The sequence below is a fragment of the Phocoena sinus genome, chromosome 2 (genome assembly GCF_008692025.1).
Source record: "Phocoena sinus isolate mPhoSin1 chromosome 2, mPhoSin1.pri, whole genome shotgun sequence".
Classification (NCBI taxonomy): Eukaryota; Metazoa; Chordata; class Mammalia; order Artiodactyla; family Phocoenidae; genus Phocoena; species Phocoena sinus.
The window spans coordinates 13,146,820-13,170,273 of record NC_045764.1 but is presented as its reverse complement, the minus strand read 5'-3'; the positions used below and the strand labels follow the sequence as shown (position 1 = coordinate 13,170,273).

The 23,454-nt window shown below is 38.0% G+C and overlaps 1 protein-coding gene across 2 annotated transcripts in view; it reads left to right on the top strand.

The window, feature by feature from the left end:
* Positions 1-409: 409 nt before the first annotated feature.
* SPAG6 (sperm associated antigen 6) overlaps positions 410-23,454 on the top strand; it is a 75,926-nt gene continuing 52,881 nt past the window's right edge. Inside the window, exons 1-3 of one of the 2 annotated variants that reach the window (XM_032623497.1) lie at positions 410-557; positions 637-732; positions 18,453-18,619. In XM_032623497.1, coding sequence (XP_032479388.1) covers positions 533-557; positions 637-732; positions 18,453-18,619 — 288 coding nt within the window. In that variant the 5' untranslated portion in view covers positions 410-532. The remainder of the gene's footprint in view (positions 558-636; positions 733-18,452; positions 18,620-23,454) is intronic. The other variant, XM_032623498.1, reaches the window with a different exon arrangement.

The following is a 23,454-nucleotide window of genomic DNA, read 5'->3' as shown; positions in this document are numbered from 1 at the left end:
CATTTGACTTTAAGGTTGTACTGACAGTAATGTATTTATCAGATTACACAGTGTCCTATATGAGATTTTTCTCCACCGTCGAAGCCCAGACGACTCCATCGTAGCAGTTTGCTTGTCTCGCCGCACTTGGACCGGGTTCCTGGGCGCGTGGGGCTCCCTCCGGGTTCGGTCTGTGAAACTCCCTGACCTCCTGGCGGACTCCTGTGCCTATAGGGCGTGACCCTCGACGGCGCACGGCTCCCGCGGCCGCCGGGCGAGCTCCGCACGTCGGGGAAACAGCACAGGCTGAGCTGCCCAGTGGACGGCGACCGCGCACGGGGCGCCCGAGCACCGCGCCCTGACGTCACGCCCGGGACCGCCGTTGCCGCGAGAGGGCTGCGTTCCGGTTCCGGTCGGTTGCCCGGGAGACGCGGGTACACGGAGAGACCTGGCTCCCGTCGGAGTCCGAGCGGTCGCCGCGGTCGCCCCCTCCGCGGACTCGCAGGCCGGGCACGGACGAGCCGGGCGCCGCCGAGTTGGTGGCGAGGACGCCATGAGTCAGAGGCAGGTGCTGCAAGGTAGGTCCGGGCGCCCCGACGGGGGGCGGCGGGGCCCGGGGGCCGCGGGCGGCGCGCTCCAGCGTGTCTCTCCCCGCAGTGTTCGAGCAGTACCAGAAAGCCCGGACCCAGTTCGTGCAGATGGTGGCGGAGCTGGCGACCAGACCGCAGAACATCGAGACACTGCAAAACGCGGGTGAGCCCTCACCTCGCACTCGCGTCGCTCCACGCCCCTGACCTCGCCTCGCCCGTCTCCCCGCACCCCGGCCCCGCGTCCCTTGGTGCCCCGGCTTCGCCCCGCACCTCCATTCCTAGTCTCCCTGGGTCCTTGGCCCTGCCTCGCCCCTCATCCCTCACCCCGTATCCCCGGCCCCTCGTCGCCCAGTGTCCCCGGGCTTCTCCTCGCCCTGGGTCCCCGTCGTCCCGCTCCCCAGCCGGCTGAGCTGTTGGGGAGCGGCAGGATGGGGACAGGAGGACAGCGTCCCTAAATTCCTCCAATCCACCGCGGAGGCTGTAGAAGCGTTCCGTCTCTTTAGCGGGTCAAGTTTCCAGATTGGTGTGAGAGGGACCCGACGTCCCTATTTCAATCTTTATCGCAACCAAGCAAATGTCAGGTTGTCTGAATCTACCTTAATCAGACCCATTTTATCGATGCCCTGCCTTTGATCACCTTCGACTTGGCTTTCTCACACCAAAGGAATTCCAGAGCAGTTGACCAGTTATTTCTTGTCTTGCATTAGCGAAAGAGCAAAGATATGCTTGAATATTTTCCAAGAGATTCCAAGTAGGCAGAGACCTAGCTTTGAGAAATCCTTGTGGTGCTGTTATTCCACGTCTCGATCCGAACTCATGTACACTCTACAGGGAGAGGAAGAGTGTGTGCCTGTGTGTGTGATTTGCTTCTTATCTTTTAACATAAACAGAGAAGAAAATGGTGGTACCCCCCCCCCCCCCCCGCCGGCCTCTGTCTCTGATTAAGGATGATTCCACCACCATCTGAAGGTAGAATTTTATTGCTACTGTGTCATGAGAAATCTTCAATTTATGGGATGTGATCTTTAAAACTCATTAAATTAACACGGATTTGAAGAAAATTCAGAACATATTTCGGGGCAAGAATGTTTAGACATACTGTTTACTCTGTGTTTCTTTGAAGGGAATTACTACTGCACCTAGCTGGTAATTTCTTTTGTCACTGGGAGGGATTCTGGTGTTTATTATTGCGTGTTTTTATTTTGGGAGGGGGATGTATTTAGAATAGGGAAAGTGTATTTTATAATCATTTAAAAAAACTTAATTTTGAGATATTTGTAGATTTACATGCTGTGGTAAGAAATAATATAGAGAGCTAGTGTACCTCAAAACTGTAGTATATCGCAACCAGAATATTGACATTGATAAAAATCCAACAGTTTTTCAGTTTTCCTTGTACTTTAAGGGTATGTGTGCTTTTAGTTCTATACAATTTTATACTGTGTGTATCCATCACCACTGTTGTCAAGATATACTTTCATCACCACAAGGATCCCTTGTGATGCCTTTTTATAGCCACACCTATCTCCCTCTTGTTCCTAACGCTGGGCAACCATTAATCTGTTCTCCATTTTGAAAATTTCAAAGTTGATAGTCTTTTGCTCTACCGTTGTTTCATGTGAATTCATCTTCTTTCTTCTGCACGTGTATGTGTGCTTGTATGCATGCACGTATACTCCTCACAGTGCCCAGAACAGTGCCGGACACACAAAGTTTCATATATACTGACCATGTTAACTTCATTAGAGCATATTACATTTTTTGAATGCGCTTATTTTTGGATTTTTTTTTCCCTTTCAGTCCTACTTAATGGCCTTCGTGAATGGACACTTGCTATTTACAAATATTTAATTTTCTGGACAGTATGTATACAGCTAAACTAAAACATGATTTCTTAAAAAGGGAAAATGATTGACATTCTTTTATAAATTTGATACTGAAATATGGATGTACAGATAACTCTTAAGATACAGAATATCATGTTTTAGTGTAATAGTGACAGATTATCTCTTCCCATAAGTATACAATGTAGAATATATTGTGGAATTTAATCAATCCAAACAGGCTAAGTCATCACCAAAGTATAAGTGACTTAGATATGGCATTCTTAAATAGCCACCTATTTCCACTTATGGTCTGGCTTATGAAGGAATGGAATACAAAAGGAATATAACTTAATGTTTTGAAGTTATCTGCACTTGCCTAATATCTTGATGGAATGGTAAGATTTTTCTTTCTCCTGAGGAACTTATTTTAATGTATTTCATATTATCTAAATTCAATTTAAGCCCCCCTTTAATAACTTTAAATAGGGACAGATGAGTATTCCAATATATTTATTCTTTTAATTAAAAAAAACCCTGTAAGCTTTGTTATGAAAACTTCTCTTAATAGTCAACTTAACCATTTAAATGGTTTATTTTTAAAACATCACCATGGATTTAAAAATGCTTTTGAATGAGCCACAATATGTGTATATAAAGTATATATTTTGATCAAGCTTTTTTTTTTTTCAGTCAAGTGACTTCATTTTGGTATCATAAGATACCAGTGCATTTTATTCCTGACTTTGACATACTGTCTACATACCTGGGAGGGTTTTGTTTTCTCACTTGTCTTCCCTAGTAAACTGTTTAAATACATATGTGTCATAGATCCAAAATAATGTGAAAAAAAGTTTCCATATAGGTATCATGATAAATCAGTAGTTTACTGGTTTAGAATTTTTAAATTCATTCAGTGTGAAAGGAATCTTAAAGGTGAAAGTTATCAATGAAGTTTTATTTCATTTAAAATCTCTGATCTTTCTCATTGTGTTTTTGATGTGCTAATGAGAGAATCTGCTCTATTAAATATGTCCAAAGTAATTATAAAACAAAGTGTTGCAAGATATCTTCTTCAGAGTATTTGGACAAAAATAAGTTTGAGTTCCAATCATAATTGTTACTAGAAAGAACTGTGTACAATGTGTCTATAACCTAGAGTTTTTTTTTTCCCTCACTGAGATTTTGTTCTTTCTAAATCAAAAGGACATACGTGAAAACATTAAAAAGTTTAATGTTTGTTATAAAATCTCTTTATGCTCCCTCAAACCCTGTATGTTTGAGCCATTACATCTTGCAGCTATTTAAAAATGAATTTGGATATTTCACCTCTTTGAATAATAGCACATGACTTCAATGGTAGTGATAATACATCGTTACTTGTACCAGCTGTGGAATCTCAGCAATTGGAGGTGGTTGTTTAATTATAAAATGTAAGAAAGGTGTTTTGTGGTATATTGGAGTACCAGGCCACTCTTTGGTTGTTTAGAAGGTCTTTTAAAATAAGCCAGTAAAAGCCTGAAGAACATGATTTTTAAACTGCTTAGCTGCACGAAATAAACTTCTTCTGAAGCAGCTATTTATATAAGAAAAGTGGGGGTAAAGTTTAAAATAATACTTTGTAATATTTTGCTTGTAACCTATATATAGCCAAACAGTAAACATGGCAAATCATAGTTATGCACATTTTCAGAAGAGTAGGAATAGAAAAGTTTGCCTATCACTTTAAATATGCACCTGTATGAAGCTAATTTCCAAATTGAGGCAATTTATTTGGTTCATAATTCAAGAAAATAAGTAATATATGTTAACATAAAATGATTTTAAATTGCATGTGTCTGGGGCAGGGTGAAAATCTTCATATTAATGATCTAGAACTTCAGTTTGCTATGAGAAGGAAAAGCCTGTAGTAAACATTTATAATGTATTTAAAACACATCCTGGGAGGTACATGTACAATACCGTGATTCTCCTACAAAAACTATTTTTCCAAAGGATATTAGAACTGAAAAGATAATTAGTAAAGCAACTTCAGAAAACTTAAGCAATTATGCCATTTAAATTTGATGTATTTGCCAATATAAAAGGAGCCTTATACTTCTGAATGTATGATAATTCAAAGCACTGACTTTTTCTTTAAGGATAGGGTAGGGATAGAGGCCTTTTATTTTTTCTTTCTTTCTTTTTTTTTCCATATACTTAAGTGGAAAATGTTCCAGGGAGCTATAAAAATTCTGAATTTTTATGCACCTACCAATATGTCCTAAAAACAAGATTTTTCAGAATTTTATTGTGTGTCCCAAATCGTTGTTCCTACATGGACATTTATCTGTTTTGTTATCTAAGCATTGGTACATAAGTAGAGAATAATGCAACCAGGGCTGGGATCTCACTGTTTTCTTAGGAAAAGTTTGATGACTAAAAAGAAAAAAATCCAAGCTGTAGATAAACCTGTAAGAGTGGGTTTTTGAAATGGCAGATTGTGGGGTTACATTTCAATGTCATAGATTAAGTGTTTTTGAAAAGTTATTTTAGTGTTTCCTAAAAGCACTTTACATTCGTTGAGTGTTTTTTCAAGACCTTTGCTCCTCTGACTACTAGAACCTTTTCCTACACTTCTTTGCCTGCTTAATTCCTACTCATTCTTTATGGCTCTGTTCAGATGTAGATTCCTCAGGGAAACCTTCCTTGAGCCCTCCCAGCGGGTTGAGTTTATTGATTTATCTTTCCCTGCTTCTAATATTTCTCTTTCATAGTCCTTATCACAACTGTAATGGTTTAGTTTCTGCTTTCTCTACCAGATGTAAACTTCATGCCTAGCATAATGCTTAGCATAGAGCAGATGTTCAACATGTTTAAATAGAACGAAGGAAGAAGTAATTATTTTTCTAAGTGTTTTCACATCTCTTAGAAGATTAGATTCTTATAACAGCTCAGGTAGGTAGAGTAGGTATCTTGTTCACTGTGGTTAAAGCCCAAAGAAGGTTGGATAATTGCCCTCATCACAAAGTGAGTTAGTGGCCAAACTGGGACTAGGACCTGTTTCTTAATTGTTGTCTGACCTTGTGCTCTTTCTGTGTTACCTCAGAGGTATCAGGAAACTATTCCTAGATGTTCTAGGAGTTCCAGATAAACCTCAGTGTTAACTGTTAAAACAAGTCATCTATTTAGGCCTTTGGGTACCAGTGACTGTCCAGTAATTGTGCATAACTGCTTTTGAGGTCTCGTTGAGTACCATTATGGGATCTTGAGTGGAGGCCCAGATGCAGAGGACTAACTTTAATTGGTAACTACCTGGAGGTTTGAGGGAGTGGAAGTTGTATTTAGGGCTTAAACTGGCCTCAGAGCTCTAGAAGACCTTTTGGTTTCCTCTGGCTTCTAAGGAAAGTCTTATCAAACCAGAAGCTCTTTAAAATCACCTGGGGAAAGTGTGTAATCCACTGGAAGTTGAGAACCAATAGAGTACTTGAGAGAGTTGTTGGACTGAGACCTGCTGTTATCAGGAAGAGTGCCCAGGAGACTTCCTCTGGGCCCAGGGAGGCCAGCTGCCTGCTCTCCTGGGTTTTTTGAGAACATGTGAGGTAGAGTACAGTGAAGAGGGAGGCCCTTGATATTTGTTGGTTTGTTGATGTGAGTGTATACTCAACACTTCCCTTTGTTCTTTATTTAATCACACTTGGTGTGAAGGGCTTTTCTTCCATGTTCATTGGGGGCAGAACTTTGGGATTTCTACTGAGTAGATTTACTGGCCCTAGGAGAAATCCAGGGCCATACCTTGAGAAAACAAATTGGCCTTGTCTTGTAGTGGGTGGAATGGCCCATTTGAACACAAGTCAGACTTCCCTAATTTTCAAAGTGAAGCATTGGTTTTGCCATACACCCCAGTTTTCTATTATAAGGGTGGCTCAATTTGAAATTTATTGTTTATTCAAGTTCTGTTAAAAAATCTAGGTGAAAACAAATAATATTTGTGCTTGTGTATGTGTGCATGTGTCTCCAAAGGAAATGATCTCTCTCCACTTTTCCGTATATTCTGAGTTGTATCTCTGTGTCAAGTTAGAATCACTATTATATTATGTAAGTAGACTAGGTTACATTAGTTTTCTATAAAAATGTCTTTGTAGAATTAGTCTAATAATTCTAAAAGTCCCTCTTTTTTTTTTTTTGAGGGCTTATTTAAAAATAGATACTTAGACTTTCCCACAACTTAAAAAACCTACCACTGAAGATGTCCATTTTGCTGTTAAGTTTTTTAATACAAAGATATACTCTTTTATTCAACCAATCTTTTATTAACTATTATGTTTCAAGTCAGGCCTAGGTATGATTTCAGGAAAAAAAAATTTGTTCCTGCTTCCTTTTATTTCACAAAGTGGTTCTCGTTCTACTTTTGCTGCCACAAAACTCAGTGCTATGTTCAGAGTTCAGCTGTAGCAACTATCACTATATTTCTGATTTAAAAAATAACCAGCCCCCGTCTCCACTCCATGGCTCTTAATTATTAACTTTGTATCCATATCTTTTAGAGTAAACTGTCTCAAAAAGAAGTAAACTGGGTAGAGTATGATTAAAACAAAGAATTTCATCTGAAGATAGATTTTTGAACTGATTGCCTTCCAAAAGTTTCCTCTTCAAATATTACCCATGAAACCTCTTGGAGCAGACAGTCCTTTTAGAACTGTCCTCTTTATTCTCTATACTGACCCCATTCCTAAACATTCCAATCTTCTCCAGGAAGATGGGGGTAATAGGTATATATTGTAAAAGAGAAAACACATTGACAGAAGAAGACAGAACTAATTTAAAATTTGCAGCTCTCTAGAAGACTTTAAATTAAAATATAATTATATGTATGTGGGGTGGTTTTAGGTGAGGGGATAGTTTAAATGACTCATGTGAGTTCCTTAAAGCTTTATGAATTTATAATAATGACACTTATGTACCTGACCTCGTGTACCTAACAAAAGAACTATGAACACTTTATCCATTTTGTTATTTTAACTAAAATTTACCTACAAAGAGAAAATTGCACATTAATTTTCAGAGTTTGTTCGTTCATCATTCAACAAACATTTACTGAGTGTCCAAGTGCCAGATGCATGCTTAGATGCTGATCATGCAAAAATTGAAGGCATAGACTCTGCCTGTAAGGAGCTTATTTGCTAATGGTGAGATATATAAATACATACTTTTTGATAAGTGTCTGATATATAGACATATGGAACACATATGAAGGGTACCTAACCAAGTTTTAGGAATGAGGGGTGCTGGTCATGGGAGACTTTTAGGAGGAGGTGTTATCTGTGCTGGATTTCTTAGGAGTTAGCTAGATGAAGAAATGGGAGAGGAAAACTGCATTTGGGTAGAGGGAACATTATGTGCAAAGGCAAATAGGCAAGAGAAAAGATGGTACTTGATAGAAAAGGCAGATGTTTAGGTATGGCTGGAACTTCTTGGGGTAATAGGACAAGAGAGAGGCAAGTCAGTGGCTGGAGAGGAAAACAGCCCTAATTATGAAGGACCTCATCTGAAGTTTGGATTTATCCTAAAACCTTTGAAAAACCTTTGAAAAGTTTTAACTAGAGGGATGGAGGGATTCATTTTGTGTTTTAGGGAGATGATTTTCACAGTAGTGTGGAGAACAGATTGGAGGGGATCGAAACAGGATCAGGAAGACCAGGTATCCATTTTTGCTATAGCAGTCATGCTGGATAAGAGGTCTGTCGGACTTGTGACTTAGTAGAAGGGGGCTGGCAGGGGCAGGTCAGGAGAGAGAGGAGTTCAAAATGACTCCAAGGAAAACTGTAATTCGAAAAGATACATGTACCCTAGTGTTCATAGCAGCATTATTCACAATAGCCAACGCATGGAAGTAACCTAAATGTCCATAGACAGATGAATGGGTAAAGAAGATGTGGTATATATATACAATGGAATATTACTCAGGCATAAAAAAAGAATGAAATAATGCCATTTGCAGCAACATGGATGGACCTGGAGATTATCATACTAAGTGAAGTAAGCCAGACAGAAAGACAAATACCATATGATACCACTTATATGTGGAATCTAAAATACGATACAAATGAACTCATTTACAAAACTACAAAACAGAAACACTCACAGACATAGAAAACAAATTTATGGTTACCAAAGAAGAAAGAGGGTGGAGGAGGGATAAATTAGTTTGGGATTAACAGATACAAACTACTATATATAAAATAGATAAACAACAAGGTCCTACTGTATAGCACAGGGATATACACACACACACACACACACACACACACATCTGAATCACTTTGCTGTATACTAGAAACTAACACGACATTGTAAATTAAGTATAGTTCAATAAAATTGTTTTTAAAAATTGTTACAGCCGTCCACCTGGCAGAGGGTCCAGTACAACATAGGCACTCAATAAATGTTGAAACAGCTTTGGAATGGCAAACTTGTTGCCTGATGAAAGGCAGTCCTTCATGCTTTCACAATAAAATGACTTTTAGAAAGAAACAAAGAAACAAAGAAAATGACTCCAAGGCTTCTGGTTACTTAGGCAAATTAGCACTCTTCATTAACGGAGAAGGGATATAAACAGCTCAGGGGAAATGGCGATTTCACTCTATAACAGTGCTGAGGTTGAAGTGTGTCTGGGAGATCTATGTGCCAGTGACTCTGGTAAGCAGTTTGGATAGATAGGGCTCTGGGGCTCAGGAGAGAGATCTGAAATGAAAATAAAGGCTTGGATATGTGGAACTTACATGTTCATTTGGAAACTATGTTAAAAGCCCATTTTATATTTCTTCACGTTAACTATAAACACGTAAGTTCTAATCATTTTTATCTGAAGTATCATGTAAATTGAACTTGCCATAACTTTTATGCTCTACATACTCATTCAGTATAAATCTCCCATATAGATGGTGGTAGCAGTGACCTAGTCAAGAGTCACAGTTGCACTGGACAAATCAATGGAATTTCGGTTTAATACAGTAATCATGGAAGAGACCTACAGTAACGTTAATGGCAGAATCATGTGAATTCAAGAGATGCTATGCATTCTGAACCTAGCACAGAGGCCAGTTTTCATTGGTAAATGGGGTGACTGACATTGGAGAAATAGGAGGGCATAGACTCCTGAGCTATACATAGCATCTACCTGGTAGGATTGTAATGAGGATTAATGGGTTAATATTTGTAGATTTTTTTAGAGGAGTGCCTGGAGATGCTCTAGAAGTATATGTTAAATAAGTGAGTACATACTGTGCTTCCTTGCCCTCTTAGAAGAGTTGCTGGCTGCCAGTGAGAGGGTCAGTGATCTCTGTCTCATCTTCCTCTCACCCCTCCCCACTCAACAGTGACATGTCAGGTGTGGTAGTCCTTCACTCACAAATGACTGAATTGACAGTGAATCACCAAACAAAATTCAGAGGATACTGAAATTAATGAGAATAAATTTAAAAGGAGAAAATATATTACCCTTGATCATAAGAGTTTCTTGAATCATTTATGATTACAATTGAATTTTATGTAAAAAAGACTATATATACATTTTGTGATTCATTCTGACCATTTAAATAAATTATAAGGATCTTTCTGTGTTGTAAGGGATATAACACCTAAAATCATAATTGACTTTGTAGTTATGGCAGTGAAAAAGTGTTTCACAGAAAGCAAGACAAATAGATACGTGATACCAAAATTTACTAATTCTTAATCAAATGAAAGAATAGTGGCCAGAGGTATGTAATCATAGAGGATGAAATAAATCAAATCAAGGCCTGAAAATTCTTCTCTGAAGAAAAGCAAGGGAGGAGCACAAATATTTTCAAGTGAAAAATGACCAGTGAAGGAACATGAGAACATGCTTTAAAACTCATCAGTGTCATAAAACTTGCTTCAGTAAAAATATAGACATGTAAATGTAATAACTTGTTAAAGAAATAAAAAAAACTGAAATCAGAGTAAAGCTGATGAGTGTAATTGGAATTACTCTGTGATAGGAGAGTAGGTAGTGCTTGTAATAATAAAATCCAAGTGGATAGTGGTCTCTAGAGTAAAGACCACAAAGTGTTTCAGTAAGAGTTAGGTGTGTGTTCAGAACTGTGCTAGGTAATTTGAGAAATAGAAGAAAAGTGTAAAACGTAAGCACTGCTCTAGAGATGTTCATTATTATACTGAGGAGGTAAGATTTATTCGCATAAAATAGAGAACTACATAAATATCAAGGATGGCTACTGTGCTTTGCACAACTCCGGGAGTGCCGTTTATATCATGGTCTATGTGAATGGCGTCCCCTGGATTTGTGCAGTATGCAGCCTGCCCAGCCACACATGGTGGGCCTGGGAATTATTCAAAGTCTTCATTTTCATTTATTTACTTTCCTGAGAATGAGTAGTGCAAACAATAAAGCTCCCCATAGCTTCCCATTTCTCTTAGAACAGCATCACAAAAATCTTGATTTAATGTATAGCTAAACGTATCTGGCCCCAATCAACCTCTCCAGCTTTATCCCTTGCTGTGTCACCCCTCCCACTTTACATTTCAGACCAGTATAGATTTATCATGGCTTCTTCAACAGTCTGCAACAATCATGCATCCCTTGTCCAAGCCAGAAACTGGGAAGTATCAGTGATTACTCCGTCTTCTTCACAATAATCAGTTTGTCTTTTAAATATCTCCCTAGACCTTTCACTTTTCTCTTTCCCTTTTGCCATTACTATACTCCAGGCTATCTTCACATCTGGCCTAGGTTCCTATAATAGCTTCCTAAGTGGTCTTCTCTCTTTTCATCCTTTCTCCCCAGTGTAATCTGAGATCTTTCATTACAAAGTGCAAATCTGATCTGTCACTGCACTGACATTAATGCTCAGATTAAATTTAGAATACTTGAAACAGTTCATTGGACCCTTCAGGACTTTTGTCTCTCTCTGTTCATCTCAGCCTTCTTTCTCCAACTCCTCTCTCCTCTCTTGTACTAAAGTCAAACTGTATTCTCAGTTTTGTCATCATATCAAACTCTTTTTGGTTCTGAGCTTCATTTATACAGTTACTTCTGGTTGGAGTTCTCTCCAATCCTTACGCCTTCCAATTTTTTTCAGCAGACAATCTGCCTGAGAGCCTTCAGATCTCAATTTAGATGTCAGTTAGCCTTTGCACCTTCCCTCTGTCCCTCAAAGCCTGGGTTAGATGCTCTACTGTGTTTTTGCAAAGCATCCTCTACTCCTTTAGTTGCACACATCATAATGTGTTGTTTATCTCTCATGACCCCTTTATGAGTTCCTTTAGGTCAGGGACAATTGTGTTTTAACACGTTGTAGATTCTTAATATTTCTTAAATGAATGGTGAATGAGCTATTCATTCCATAGTAATTCTAAAATACATCGTAGAAAAGGCTCAATTTGTGGGGCCGTGCAACCTTAAATATTTCTCCATTACAGTGTAGGGTACTGATTGATTAATGAGTCATCTATGTTAATAATAATAAAATGTTGATGAAAAATATGGTCAACATAGGGAATTGATTTCTTTAGAGCACTTTTATTTATCAAGCATCCAACTGGTGTTTATTTTGTCCTAGATAATCTTCCTAGCACTTCAGAAATTTTAGCTCATTTTAATTCTCACAACAGCTTTATAAGGTGGTCCTAGAATTTGTCACCATTTTACAAATGAGGAAACTGAGACACAGAGTGGTTAAGTAATCTCGCTGAGGCCCCACAGCCAGGAAGTGGCAGAGCTCAGATTTGAACCCAAACAATCTCCCTCCAGATACATGCTATTAACCACCTCAATCTGTTGTCTCTCAGCATAGGCAGTCATGTACCAAGTAGGGCAAGATTCCTTCTATTTCTAAAGCATGAAGTTTCTTTCATATTGTAATTGTGCCCCAACAGAATGTCTGAGTAACGTTGACGTTGACGGTTAAGGGTGAATCCTTTGCTGAGTATTGGTTAACTGTATGCAGAAATCGCTTCTTCCAAAACTTGAATGAACTGTAGTAGCAGTTTCATAGTAAGTGGATACATGGAAAGTAGTTTTAGATTAAAATAAAACGTATTGTTTGAGTTTAAAATTTTAAAGCTTTGTAAAATTTATAACAAATCTTTAATATATTTTATGTTTGTGATAATTTTGAATAAAATTGGAAAATAAAAAATATTCATTTTAAGTCTAAGAAACAAGGAGGGACCTCAAAGTACACTATCAAGAGAGTGAAAAGACAGCTCACAGAATGGGAGAAAATGTTTGCAAAGCATATATTTGATAAGAGCTTAATATTTAGAATATATAAAGAACTATAACCACCACCAACAAAATATCCACTTCAAAAATGTGCAGAAGAGGGCTTCCCTGGTGGCTCAGTGGTTGGGAGTCCGCCTGCCGATTCAGGGGACACGGGTTCGTTCCCCGGTCTAGGAAGATCCCACATGCCGTGGAGCAGCTGGGCCCGTGAGCCATGGCTGCTGAGCCTGCGCCTCCGGAGCCTGTGCTCTGCAACAGGAGAGGCCACAACAGTGAGGGGCCCGCGTACCGCAAAAAAAAAAAAAAAAAAAAAAAAAAAATGTGCAGCAGATTTAAATCAATTATATTTCTTCAAAGAAGATAAACAAATAGACAATAAACACATGAAAAGTAGCTCAATATCACTGGTCATTGGAAAATGCAAATTAAACCATAGTGAGATACCCCTTCACACCCATCAGGATGGCTGTTGTAAACAACAACAAAATATTGGTGAGGATGTGGGGAAATTGGAACTCTTATAATTTGCTGGTGGGAATGTAAAAGGGTGCTGTCACTGTGGAAACAGTTTGGTGGTTCCTCAAAAAGTTAAGCATAGAATTATCATTTAGTCTGGCAATTCCGCTCCCAGGTATATACTCAAAAGAATTGAAAGCAGGGACTCAAATGGATATGTGTACACCACTGTTCCCAGCAGCATTATTCACAATAACCTAAAGGTGGAAACAACCCAAATGTCCATCAACACATGAATAGACAAACAAAATGTATATACATACAATGGAATATTATTCAGTCTTAAAAAGGAATGAAATTTTGATACATGCTGCAATACAGATGACCCTTAAAAACATTATGCTAAGTGAAAGAGGCCAGATGAAAAAGGGCAAATGTTGTATAATTCCACTTATATGAAGTATCTAAAATAGGCAAAATAATAGAGACAGAAAACAGAATAGAAACTGTCACAGGCTGGGGGTAGGGGGAAATGGGGAGTTATTGTTTAATTGGTATAGAGTGTCTGTTAGGAATGATGAATAAGTTCTGGAAATGACAGTAGTGATGGTTGCACAACATTATGACTGTACTTAATGCCAGTGAATTGTACACTTTAAATGGTTAAAATGATCAATTTAATGCTATGTATATTTTACCACAATTAAAACAAAACAAAACAAAACAAAAAAGTAACCAGGGCAACCAGAAATCTTTACTATGACTTAAATGAGCCCAAAGAATTGTTTTTAATGGAACAAAGTTGAGATGTTAAATACCTTTATAAAACACCTCAGATTGAAGTAATATCTATATAAATTATACACATGTAATGTGAGAATGTTAGTTATTTTTTTGTCTTTAGAAATGTTTGACCTTTTTTTCCTGACTTACATATGCAATTGGCATGCAAAATTAAAGTGATTAGGCCTATGTTGTATTATTAAAAGGAATTAAGGGAAAGAGTTGTGATTATTTTGAGGCTATTCTATAATCTCTTCCACTAGATTATTAGTTTTTTGAGAGCATGAACTGCCTTTACTCATGTATGAGGTCCTATTTCTTGCCACTCGGTAAACCTTGATCTATTTTTTGAATGAATGATTAGCGAGGGTAGGATTAACGAGGGTAGGATTAACGAGGTTGTTTTTTGCAAAACTGGATTACAATGTAAGTATTAGAAGCAGTGTCTCCAGTATGGCACTGGAACAAGAAATACAGAACAAGAAATACAGAAAAGAAACTCAAAGCTATAAAGTTGGGGGTGGGGAAGATTGTAAAGATTTAGCCTGTAGGTTAAATTTCAGAAACATTTTCACACCATTTAATCAATTTATATAGAGAAAACAGAATTGTTTTATAGATATTAGAGTAGAATACAGGAATAATTTTTACTATTAGATATAATATTGGATTGGCCAAAAAGTTCGTTTGGGTTTTTCTGTTAGATGTTATGGAAAAACGCAAACGAACTTTTTGGCCAACCCAGTATTAGCTAGTACGTGTTGGCTCCTTCAGTGGAGACCCTAATGAGTCATTAGCTGCTCACTAGAGACCTTGTCTATCAGATATTGTAGTGGTAATTCCGACTGTTGTAACTTATGGACTCTCCATTTTCATGCATTCACTCACCAAGGATCAATCACCATGAATTCCTAATGGACAGACAAGTAAGGAAAATTTTCTTTTTATGTTATATATGCTTCTCTTTCCCTCCTTCTCTCCCTCCCTCCTTTCCTTCCTCGCTTCCTCAGTTCCTTTTGCATCATTATCTGTATATCTAGGACAAACCTGCAATTAGAGTAATAAAGTATGCTTAGCCTATGTAAGAGATAAAAACATGTCCCTGGGGATTGAGGACTATGAAGCACTAAGAGGCAATTCAAGGACTAGAAATTTGGGGCAATATTTTCTCTAATAAGAATGACCTTATTATTTTTTTTTTAAGATTTTTTTTTTGATGTGGACCATTTTTATTTTGTTTATTTTTAAAAGTAAATTTATTTATTTATTTTTGGCTGCATTGCGTCTTTGTTGCTGGGTGTGGGCTTTCTCTAGTTGCAGCGAGCAGGGGCTCCTCTTCGTTGTGGTGTGCGGGCTTCTCATTGAGGTGGCTTCTCTTGTTGCAGAGCACGGGCTTTAGGTGCACGGGCTTTGGTAGTTGTGGCACGAGGGCTCAGTAGTTGTGGCGTGAGGGCTCAGTAGTTGTGGCGCATGGGCTTAGTTGCTGACGTGGACCATTTTTAAAGTCTTTATTGAATTTGTTACAATATTGCTTATGTTTTGTTTTGGTTTTTTGGCTGCGAGGCATGTGGGGTCTTAGCTCCCCCACCAGAGATCAAATCCGCACCCCCTGCATTGGAAGGCAAAGTCTTAACCACTGGACCGCCAGGGAGGCCCCAGAATGACCTTATTTAAACAGATATTTTAAATGGAAACTTTTACTTTTATATTCAGAGATTTAAAATTTTTCAAAATTCTTACTGTCTGAACAAAGGAATATGATAGAGCAGAAACATCTGCATAGAAGTCTAACTTTGATTTTGAATACTGGAGTAGAAGGAAAGGAATTGTGTGTCATTTTCTTGACCTTATTTTTCCTGGGCCAGATGCAGTAGAAAAAGGGAGGAGAAAATATACAAAGCAGAAAATTCCTTTGAGTATATGGACAAGTGAAATACATCTTTGGGGGTAGAATATCTTATTGCTAAAATGGCAAACTGAAAATATCCAACATTGAGAGACTTGTGGTGTGTTAGCTAAATATAGTAACTAATAATACATAATAATATAATAAGAAATATTATAAACTTAGATAAATTCATTCTTCAAATTCATAACATAAAAGTTCAGAGTTCTTGCAGTTTAATTCAAAATTCTAGGTTGAATAACCCAGTATGGATTGATTTTCCATTTATATTTCAAAAGACAATAAGCCACTGCCTTCACATAATTATATCAAGTGAGGAGAAAAGGAAATACTCGAATCATCAGGGAAAAATAACATGAAACATATTTGTGATTCTCTTAAAACTATTCTGAGCATCCTCATTAATGTATTTATTATGAAACTTTAAATATATGTTAACAAATTTAGCTTTTCTTTTTTAGAGTATTGACTTGTTTTATTTAAAATGGTGCATATTCATTATAAAAAATACTAAGTTATACTCAAGAACAAAAACAAAAAAACCAACCCAATTAAAAAATGGGCAAAGGACTTAAATGGACAGTTCAACAAAGAAGGTGTACAAATGACCAATAAGCACATTCACCATCACTGGTGATAGGGAAATAAAAATCAAACCACAAGGACATACCACTTCAAACCTATTAGGATGGTTATTCTAAAAAAAATAAATAACAAGCGTTGGTGAGGATGGGGAGAAATTTAAACACTTGTACTTTGCTGGTGGGAGTGTAAAATGATGTAGCCGCTGTGGAAAGCAGTTTAATGGTTCAATGGTGTGATGATTACACACCATTGTAAATGTATTTAATGCCTCTGAATTGTATATCCCAAAATGGTAAAAATGATAATTTTTATGTTATGTATATTTTACCACTGTTAAAAAACTTAAATTGAGTAATAAAGCAACTACAAAGAAGAGATCAACAAATTGTTTTAGATTCAACTTTCTAGAAGGAACCCATGTTAACGTTTGGTAGTCATTCTAATACCTTATTCTGTGCATTAAACTTTTTGTTGTGAGATATTACAGAAATTATCTCTATACAAAAGTATAGAGAATAATATAAGCAACACTTATGCACATGGACATGCTGATTTGTTTAACATGAGCTGTGGCCTAGGCCTGAGGAGGGGCCTAGGCACACTTTGTGTGCCTGCAAAGTTAACCAGCCTGAGTGGGATGCAGACTTGCAACGGTGGCCTTCTGTAAAATGATCTAACCAAACCAACTTAGACGTAAAAATGATCACTAAAGGAAATTGGGAACTGCGAAAAGCCACAGGTCTCATCATTAAATGTTTCTGTGATAAACATCATTATTCTCTGCTTATGTTATTTGGTAGTACCATTTATCTTATTTTGGTCTAATCCTATATGTTATTATAAATGTTTTCCTTTTATTTCTATTTCACATGTTTCTGGATATAACATTATAAAAGAATATTGGTAATATGTATTTGCTTTTATAGGTCACTGGGGTATGTTTTTCAAGAAAAGATGTAATAACATCAAGTTGAATAGCCTGCTGTAAATTAAGTTTAGCAAGTCAGATTTCTAAACTTGTTCTAGTTTGAACTCTCGTCATTACCTTTTTTGTAATCTTAGACTAAAACACCGTCATTAAAGCACAAATAGCGGTTGACTATTTTGCATGTTTTATAGTAAGGCGAAGTTACTACAGAGTTGGAAGTGTCCAGTAAAATGGCCCCAATGCAATCATTTTTCCCCACCTCCTCAATTTTCCATACATATTACTTATTTAGTAAGTATCAAAAAAGAATGTCTGAATTGCTAACCTTGCTCCACCATTGTGTGAGGATTCCCCTGACCTTTCTCAGCCTCCATTTCCACATCTGTAAAATAGACATGATAATAGGGCTTACTTCCTAGGTTTGTTATGAGAGTTCAGTGAATTAATATGGAAAATAAGTTCTTAAAACAGTGCATGCACAAAATAACATATAATATAAGCTACTTTTATTATTGTTGTTGTTATGATGGTATTCCTACTATGTATTCAAGCCTAGAATGAATATTATGAGAGCTAGTATTGTGATTTATTTATTTGGAGATAATGTCAGAAATCTGGATTTGCAGCCCTTCATGAATGGGAGGCCCTAGCCAAATGGCCTTCCTAGCTCACCTAGCCTTGAAGTAAAGTTCAGTTGGAATCAGAGAAAAAAACATCGGAAGACTTGATTGAGAGGAAAGGACTGAACTGAGCCCTGAAAGATAGGATGTGCAAAGGCTGTGTGGGAGGGACCCAGCTCCCCAACACCTGCCTCCCTGCCATGTGCTAGGTAGGCATTATACTCTGTGCTTTACAACCTCTCTCTGCGTTCATGACGTCACGCAGCTAGTGTTTGCCAAATCAGGGCTTTAAACTCTGGTTCTCCAAAGCCTTTCTTATTTCCATGCTAAGCTGCTACTTTGATAATTACAGGTTGTATTATACTGTGCCTTAGCCAGTTAGATGCTGCTTGATATCCCATTAGTTTTTAGTGGATGATTTTGTTGTTGTTGTTTTACTGATATATTCTCCTGAATTTTCCTATCTGCGTATATGCTGAATGGTATGCTTGCCTTTTAACTTAAAATTTGCTGATTTCTGTTTTCTCATAACATAGGTGTAATGTCTTTGCTGAGGCCTCTTCTTCTGGATGTGGTCCCAACAATTCAACAGACTGCTGCTTTGGCTCTGGGGAGACTGGCTAATTATAATGATGACCTAGCAGAAGCAGTAGTGAAGGGCAACATTCTTCCACAGCTTGTTTATTCATTGGCAGAACAGAATGTAAGCATTTTTAAAAACTAAGTTATATGTTTTTTTGTTTGTTTTGGATTTTTAAAAAAATTGGTAGTTTGGGTACAGTTGCAAGTTTGTAGGCATAGAATTATTAGGATGTTAATACAACCTTCAATTCTTTGAACTGCATGTAATAATACTTTTAGGGTATTTTACTTTGGGGCTGATAGGCAGCTTTTCTCCATTACTGTTAATATAAGGAGAAAACATATTATAATTTTTAATGGAATTATGCATAAAGCAGTATTTCTCAGCATGGGTTTATTCAAGTTATAGGATCAGTCTTAGAAAGGTGTATGGGGCCCTGGGCAAATAAGTTATATACAATGGTGAAATCTGGTTAATGGACAATGTAAGAGACAGCTTTGAAGCAAGGGGGAGAGAAGCATCCAAAAGGAAGGAGAATACGTGTAATGGAAGGTTTGACAAAGAATTTTTTTCCAAGTATGCAAGCATGTCAGCGCTTTTAAGGGCCATATAAGAGCGCCTCCATTGTTTTTTTCATCCTGTCTGGTTCCCTCTATGTTTCTAACAATAGATAAGGATCTTCCTCTACATAGGGTCTTGGACTGTTCATTCCATCCTGCTAGTTTATCATAACCTAGGGATGTATCTTTCTTGACATGTCTTTAAGATTAAATTCCTATTTGTTGTAACCAAAGGACAAACAATACAATTTAAAAAATGGGGGTGGGGTTTCCCTGGTGGCGCAGTGGTTAAGAATCCACCTGCCAATGCAGGGAACACGGGCTTGAGCCCTGGTCCGGGAAGATCCCACATGCCAAGGAGCAACTAAACCTCTGCGCCACAACTACTGAGCCTGCGCTCTAGAGCCCGCGAGCCACAACTACTGACCCTGTGCGCCTAGAGCCCATGCTCTGCAACAAGAGAAGCCACCGCAATGAGAAGCCTGTGCACCGCAGTAAAGAGTAGCCCCTGCTCGCCGCAACTAGAGGAAGCCCGCATGCAGCGATGAAGACCCAATGCAGCCAAAAATAAATAAAATCAAATCTTAAAAAAAACCACACCAAACATAATGAGATAGCACTCTACCTACTAGGATGGCCATAAAAAATAAGAGAAAGAAAGAAAGGAAAATAATAATAAAAGTGTTAGTGAAGGTATGGAGAAGTTTTGTAAAATCGTGCAGCTGCTATGGAAAACAGTTCGGCACTTCCTCAGCAAGTTAAACATAATTACCATATGACCCAGCAGTTCTACTCCTAGTTATGTTTCTGAAGGAATTGAAAACAGGTGTTCAAACAAAACTTGTGCACAAATGTTCATAGCAGCATTATCCACGATAGCCAAAAGAATGACTAGATAAACAAAATGTTGTGTATCCATCCAATGGAATATTATCAGTTCATAACAAGGGATGAAATCATGATTTATTCTACAACATGGGTGAACCTTGAAAGCTTTGTGCTAACAGAAAGAAGCCAGGCAAAGCTACATATTGTATGATTCCGTTTATATGAAATAGCCAGGATACGCAGATCCATCGAGATGGAAGCAGATGAATGGTTACCAGAGGCTGGGGGCGAGGAGGGAGTGAGAAGTGGCTGCTTAGCAAGTAGGAGGTTTCTTGTCGGAGTGATGAGAATATTCTAGAACTAGATAGGTGTGGTTGCACAACATTGTGAGTGCGCTAAATGCCATTGAATTGTACACTTTAACACGATTAAAATAGTAAATTTTATGTTATGTGTATTTACCAAAAAAAATCCTAATTGTTTAAAAATGTGCCTTATTTTTTTAGATTGGAGAGTAATTTGCTAATAACTGTCTTATCCCTAGGAGGAGTTACCGAAATTTTATTTTTCTTGTAGGCATTCCTTCTATCATCAAATGCTTGGACTCACCTCCTTCTCTGAGGGCAGGGTCTGTGTTTGGTGTCTCACATAGAAGGTTCTCAACAGAAGTTTTCTAAGTGTGAATGAGTACCCATTAGCTGTAAAGAGACAAAAAGTACTAGGGCAGAGGTGAGGAGAAAATGAGAATGTGAAGCATCATTCACAGGCTTCTGTCTCCTTCCCCTACCAGGCCTTTACCCCATTTTTCACAGGAGATTTAATATCTTCTTTATGAGGTACAAAGTCCTCTGGTTTTGCTTTTCCTTTCTTTTTTTTCTTTTTTTTTTAAAGGGTAATTCTTTTGGTGAGGAATTCTGGGAGAGAAGAGAGTTAGGGATTTTTTTTTTTTAAGCATCTTTATTGGCGTATAATTGCTTTACAATGGTGTGTTAGTTTCTGCTTTATAACAAAGTGAATCAGTTATACATATACATATGTTCCCATATGTCTTCCCTCTTGCGTCTCCCTCCCTCCCACTCTCCCTCCCTCCCACTCTCCCTATCCCACCCCTCCAGGCTGTCACAAAGCACCGAGCTAATATCCCTGTGCCTTGCGGCTGCTTCCCCCTAGCTATCTACCTTACTACGTTTGTTAGTGTGTATATGTCCATGACTCTCTCTCGCCCTGTCAAAGCTCACCCTTCCCCCTCCCCATATCCTCAAGTCTGTTCTCCAGTAGGTCTGCGTCTTTATTCCTGTCTTACCCCTAGGTTCTTCATGACATTTTTTCCCCTTAAATTCCATATATATGTGTTAGCATACGGTGTTTGTCTTTTTCTTTCTGACTTACTTCACTCTGTATGACAGACTCTAGGTCTATCCATCTCATTACAAATAGCTCAATTTCATTTCTTTTTAAGGCTGAGTAATATTCCATTGTGTATATGTGCCACATCTTCTTTATCCATTCGTCCGATGATGGGCGCTTAGGTTGTTTCCATCTCCGGGCTATTTTAAATAGAGCTGCAATGAACATTTTGGTACATGACTCTTTTTGACTTTTGGTTTTCTCAGGGTATATGCCCAGTAGTGGGATTGCTGGGTCATATGGTAATTCTATTTGTAGTTTTTTAAGGAACCTCCATACTGTTCTCCATAGTGGCTGAACCAATTCACATTCCCACCAGCAGTGCAAGAGTGTTCCCTTTTCTCCAGAGAGTTAGGGATTTGGAATGAGATCAGAGAGTGATATTCTAGGCACTGTAGTTAGTATTGACTACTGATGCCCAGTAAAGTGTGAATTTGAAAATTCCGCAATATAAAAAGTCAAATTAGCTTAAGGTAATGACAAGAAATGTGTCACCGTTATTTTTCCACAATTATGAGAAAATAATCTATGGGAAGCTACTCTAAAACTATTCTAATTTTTATAATGAAGTAGGAGATTTTTGGTTACTGACATGTAAAATTAGACTTTATAACAAATATCTTAATGCCTGTATATGTTGACATTTAAGAAACTAAAGAAATATATCAAGTCAAAACATCATTACTAACATAGCATATTTCTTATCTTGTCAATATATACTGATTTTGGAGATATAATATTTTAAAGTATACTTGATGTATTTTCTCTCACATAATTTTTTACTGAATCTTAATATTTTATCCTGCATAAATAGAATGCTTTCAAAACAGATGCTATAGTCATCTAGTCGCTTTTTTTTGTAGTCACTGTAAAGAAATAGAAACTTAGAATCTAAAATAGGGCATTAATTGGGCTCTATTAATGAAAGGTAGAGTTAGGAGACTTACTGTGTCATTATGCTAACCATAAAACAGGGAGTGTTATAGCCAAATACTTCCTCTACATCTAATTTTTTTTTTAGCAATATGAAGAAAAACAGGTTAGTCTTGTGTTTCAGTTTTATTTCTTAATTTGATAAAATTTACACATAGAGGGGCTTCCCTGGTGGCGCAGTGGTTGGGAGTCCGCCTGCCGATGCAGGGGACGCGGGTTCGTGCCCCGGTCTGGGAGGATCCCACGTGCCGCGGAGCGGCTGGGCCCGTGAGCCATGGCCGCTGAGCCTGCGCGTCCGGAGCCTGTCCTCCGCAACGGGAGAGGCCACAACAGTGAGAGGCCCGCGTAACGCATAAAAAAAAAAAAAAAAAAAAAAAAATTTACACATAGAACATATTTTAAGTATGAAGTATTACTTGAAATTCACATAATGGTAAGTCATTTATATCTTTGTAAAAAAACAGTTCTAAGAAGGGATAAATAACAACGCACTGTCGGGCTGGTTTATTTGCCAGGAGGAGTTTAAAAATGTATCATGGGGCTTCCCTGGTGGCGCAGTGGTTGGGAGTCCGCCTGCCGATGCAGGGCACACAGGTTCGTGCCCCGATCCGGGAGGATCCCACGTGCCGCGGAGCGGCTGGGCCCGTGAGCCATGGCCGCTGAGCCTGCGCGTCCAGAGCTTGTGCTCCGCAACGGGAGAGGCCACAACAGTGAGAGGCCCGCGTACCGCAAAAAAAAAAAAAAAAAAATGTATCATGAATATTTTGCCTTTATGTTAATCTGATGATTGCTAAGGGAGCCTCAGAACATAGTTGTTATTTCAGGATAACGTGGGACACCAGAAAGGTTAGTTGAGGTCATGCTTAGAGACTGAGGGCAAGTAAAGGAAACGAATTTGTTAGGTGACAGTTTAGTTGCATGCGCTAACAATCTAAGAGTTCCCATAGGGCAAACAAATATCTTTCACTGTAATGCACAAACATGAAATCTCATTATTTTATGAATTTGTAGGAAATATAATGTTTATATTTTATTTTATACAATTTCCAAATGCATGTTTCAGAGTAAAACATTTGAAATGTATTTTAAGGCTTAAATCCTTTTAGTTCAGTTACTGAACAAAAGCAATGGGGGAAACATCAAAAAATCAAAATGATATTGCAGGATGTTTTTCATCTCTTACATTTAATAGCTATTGAGCTTTTTTTCTTAGTTTTATTTTTTATT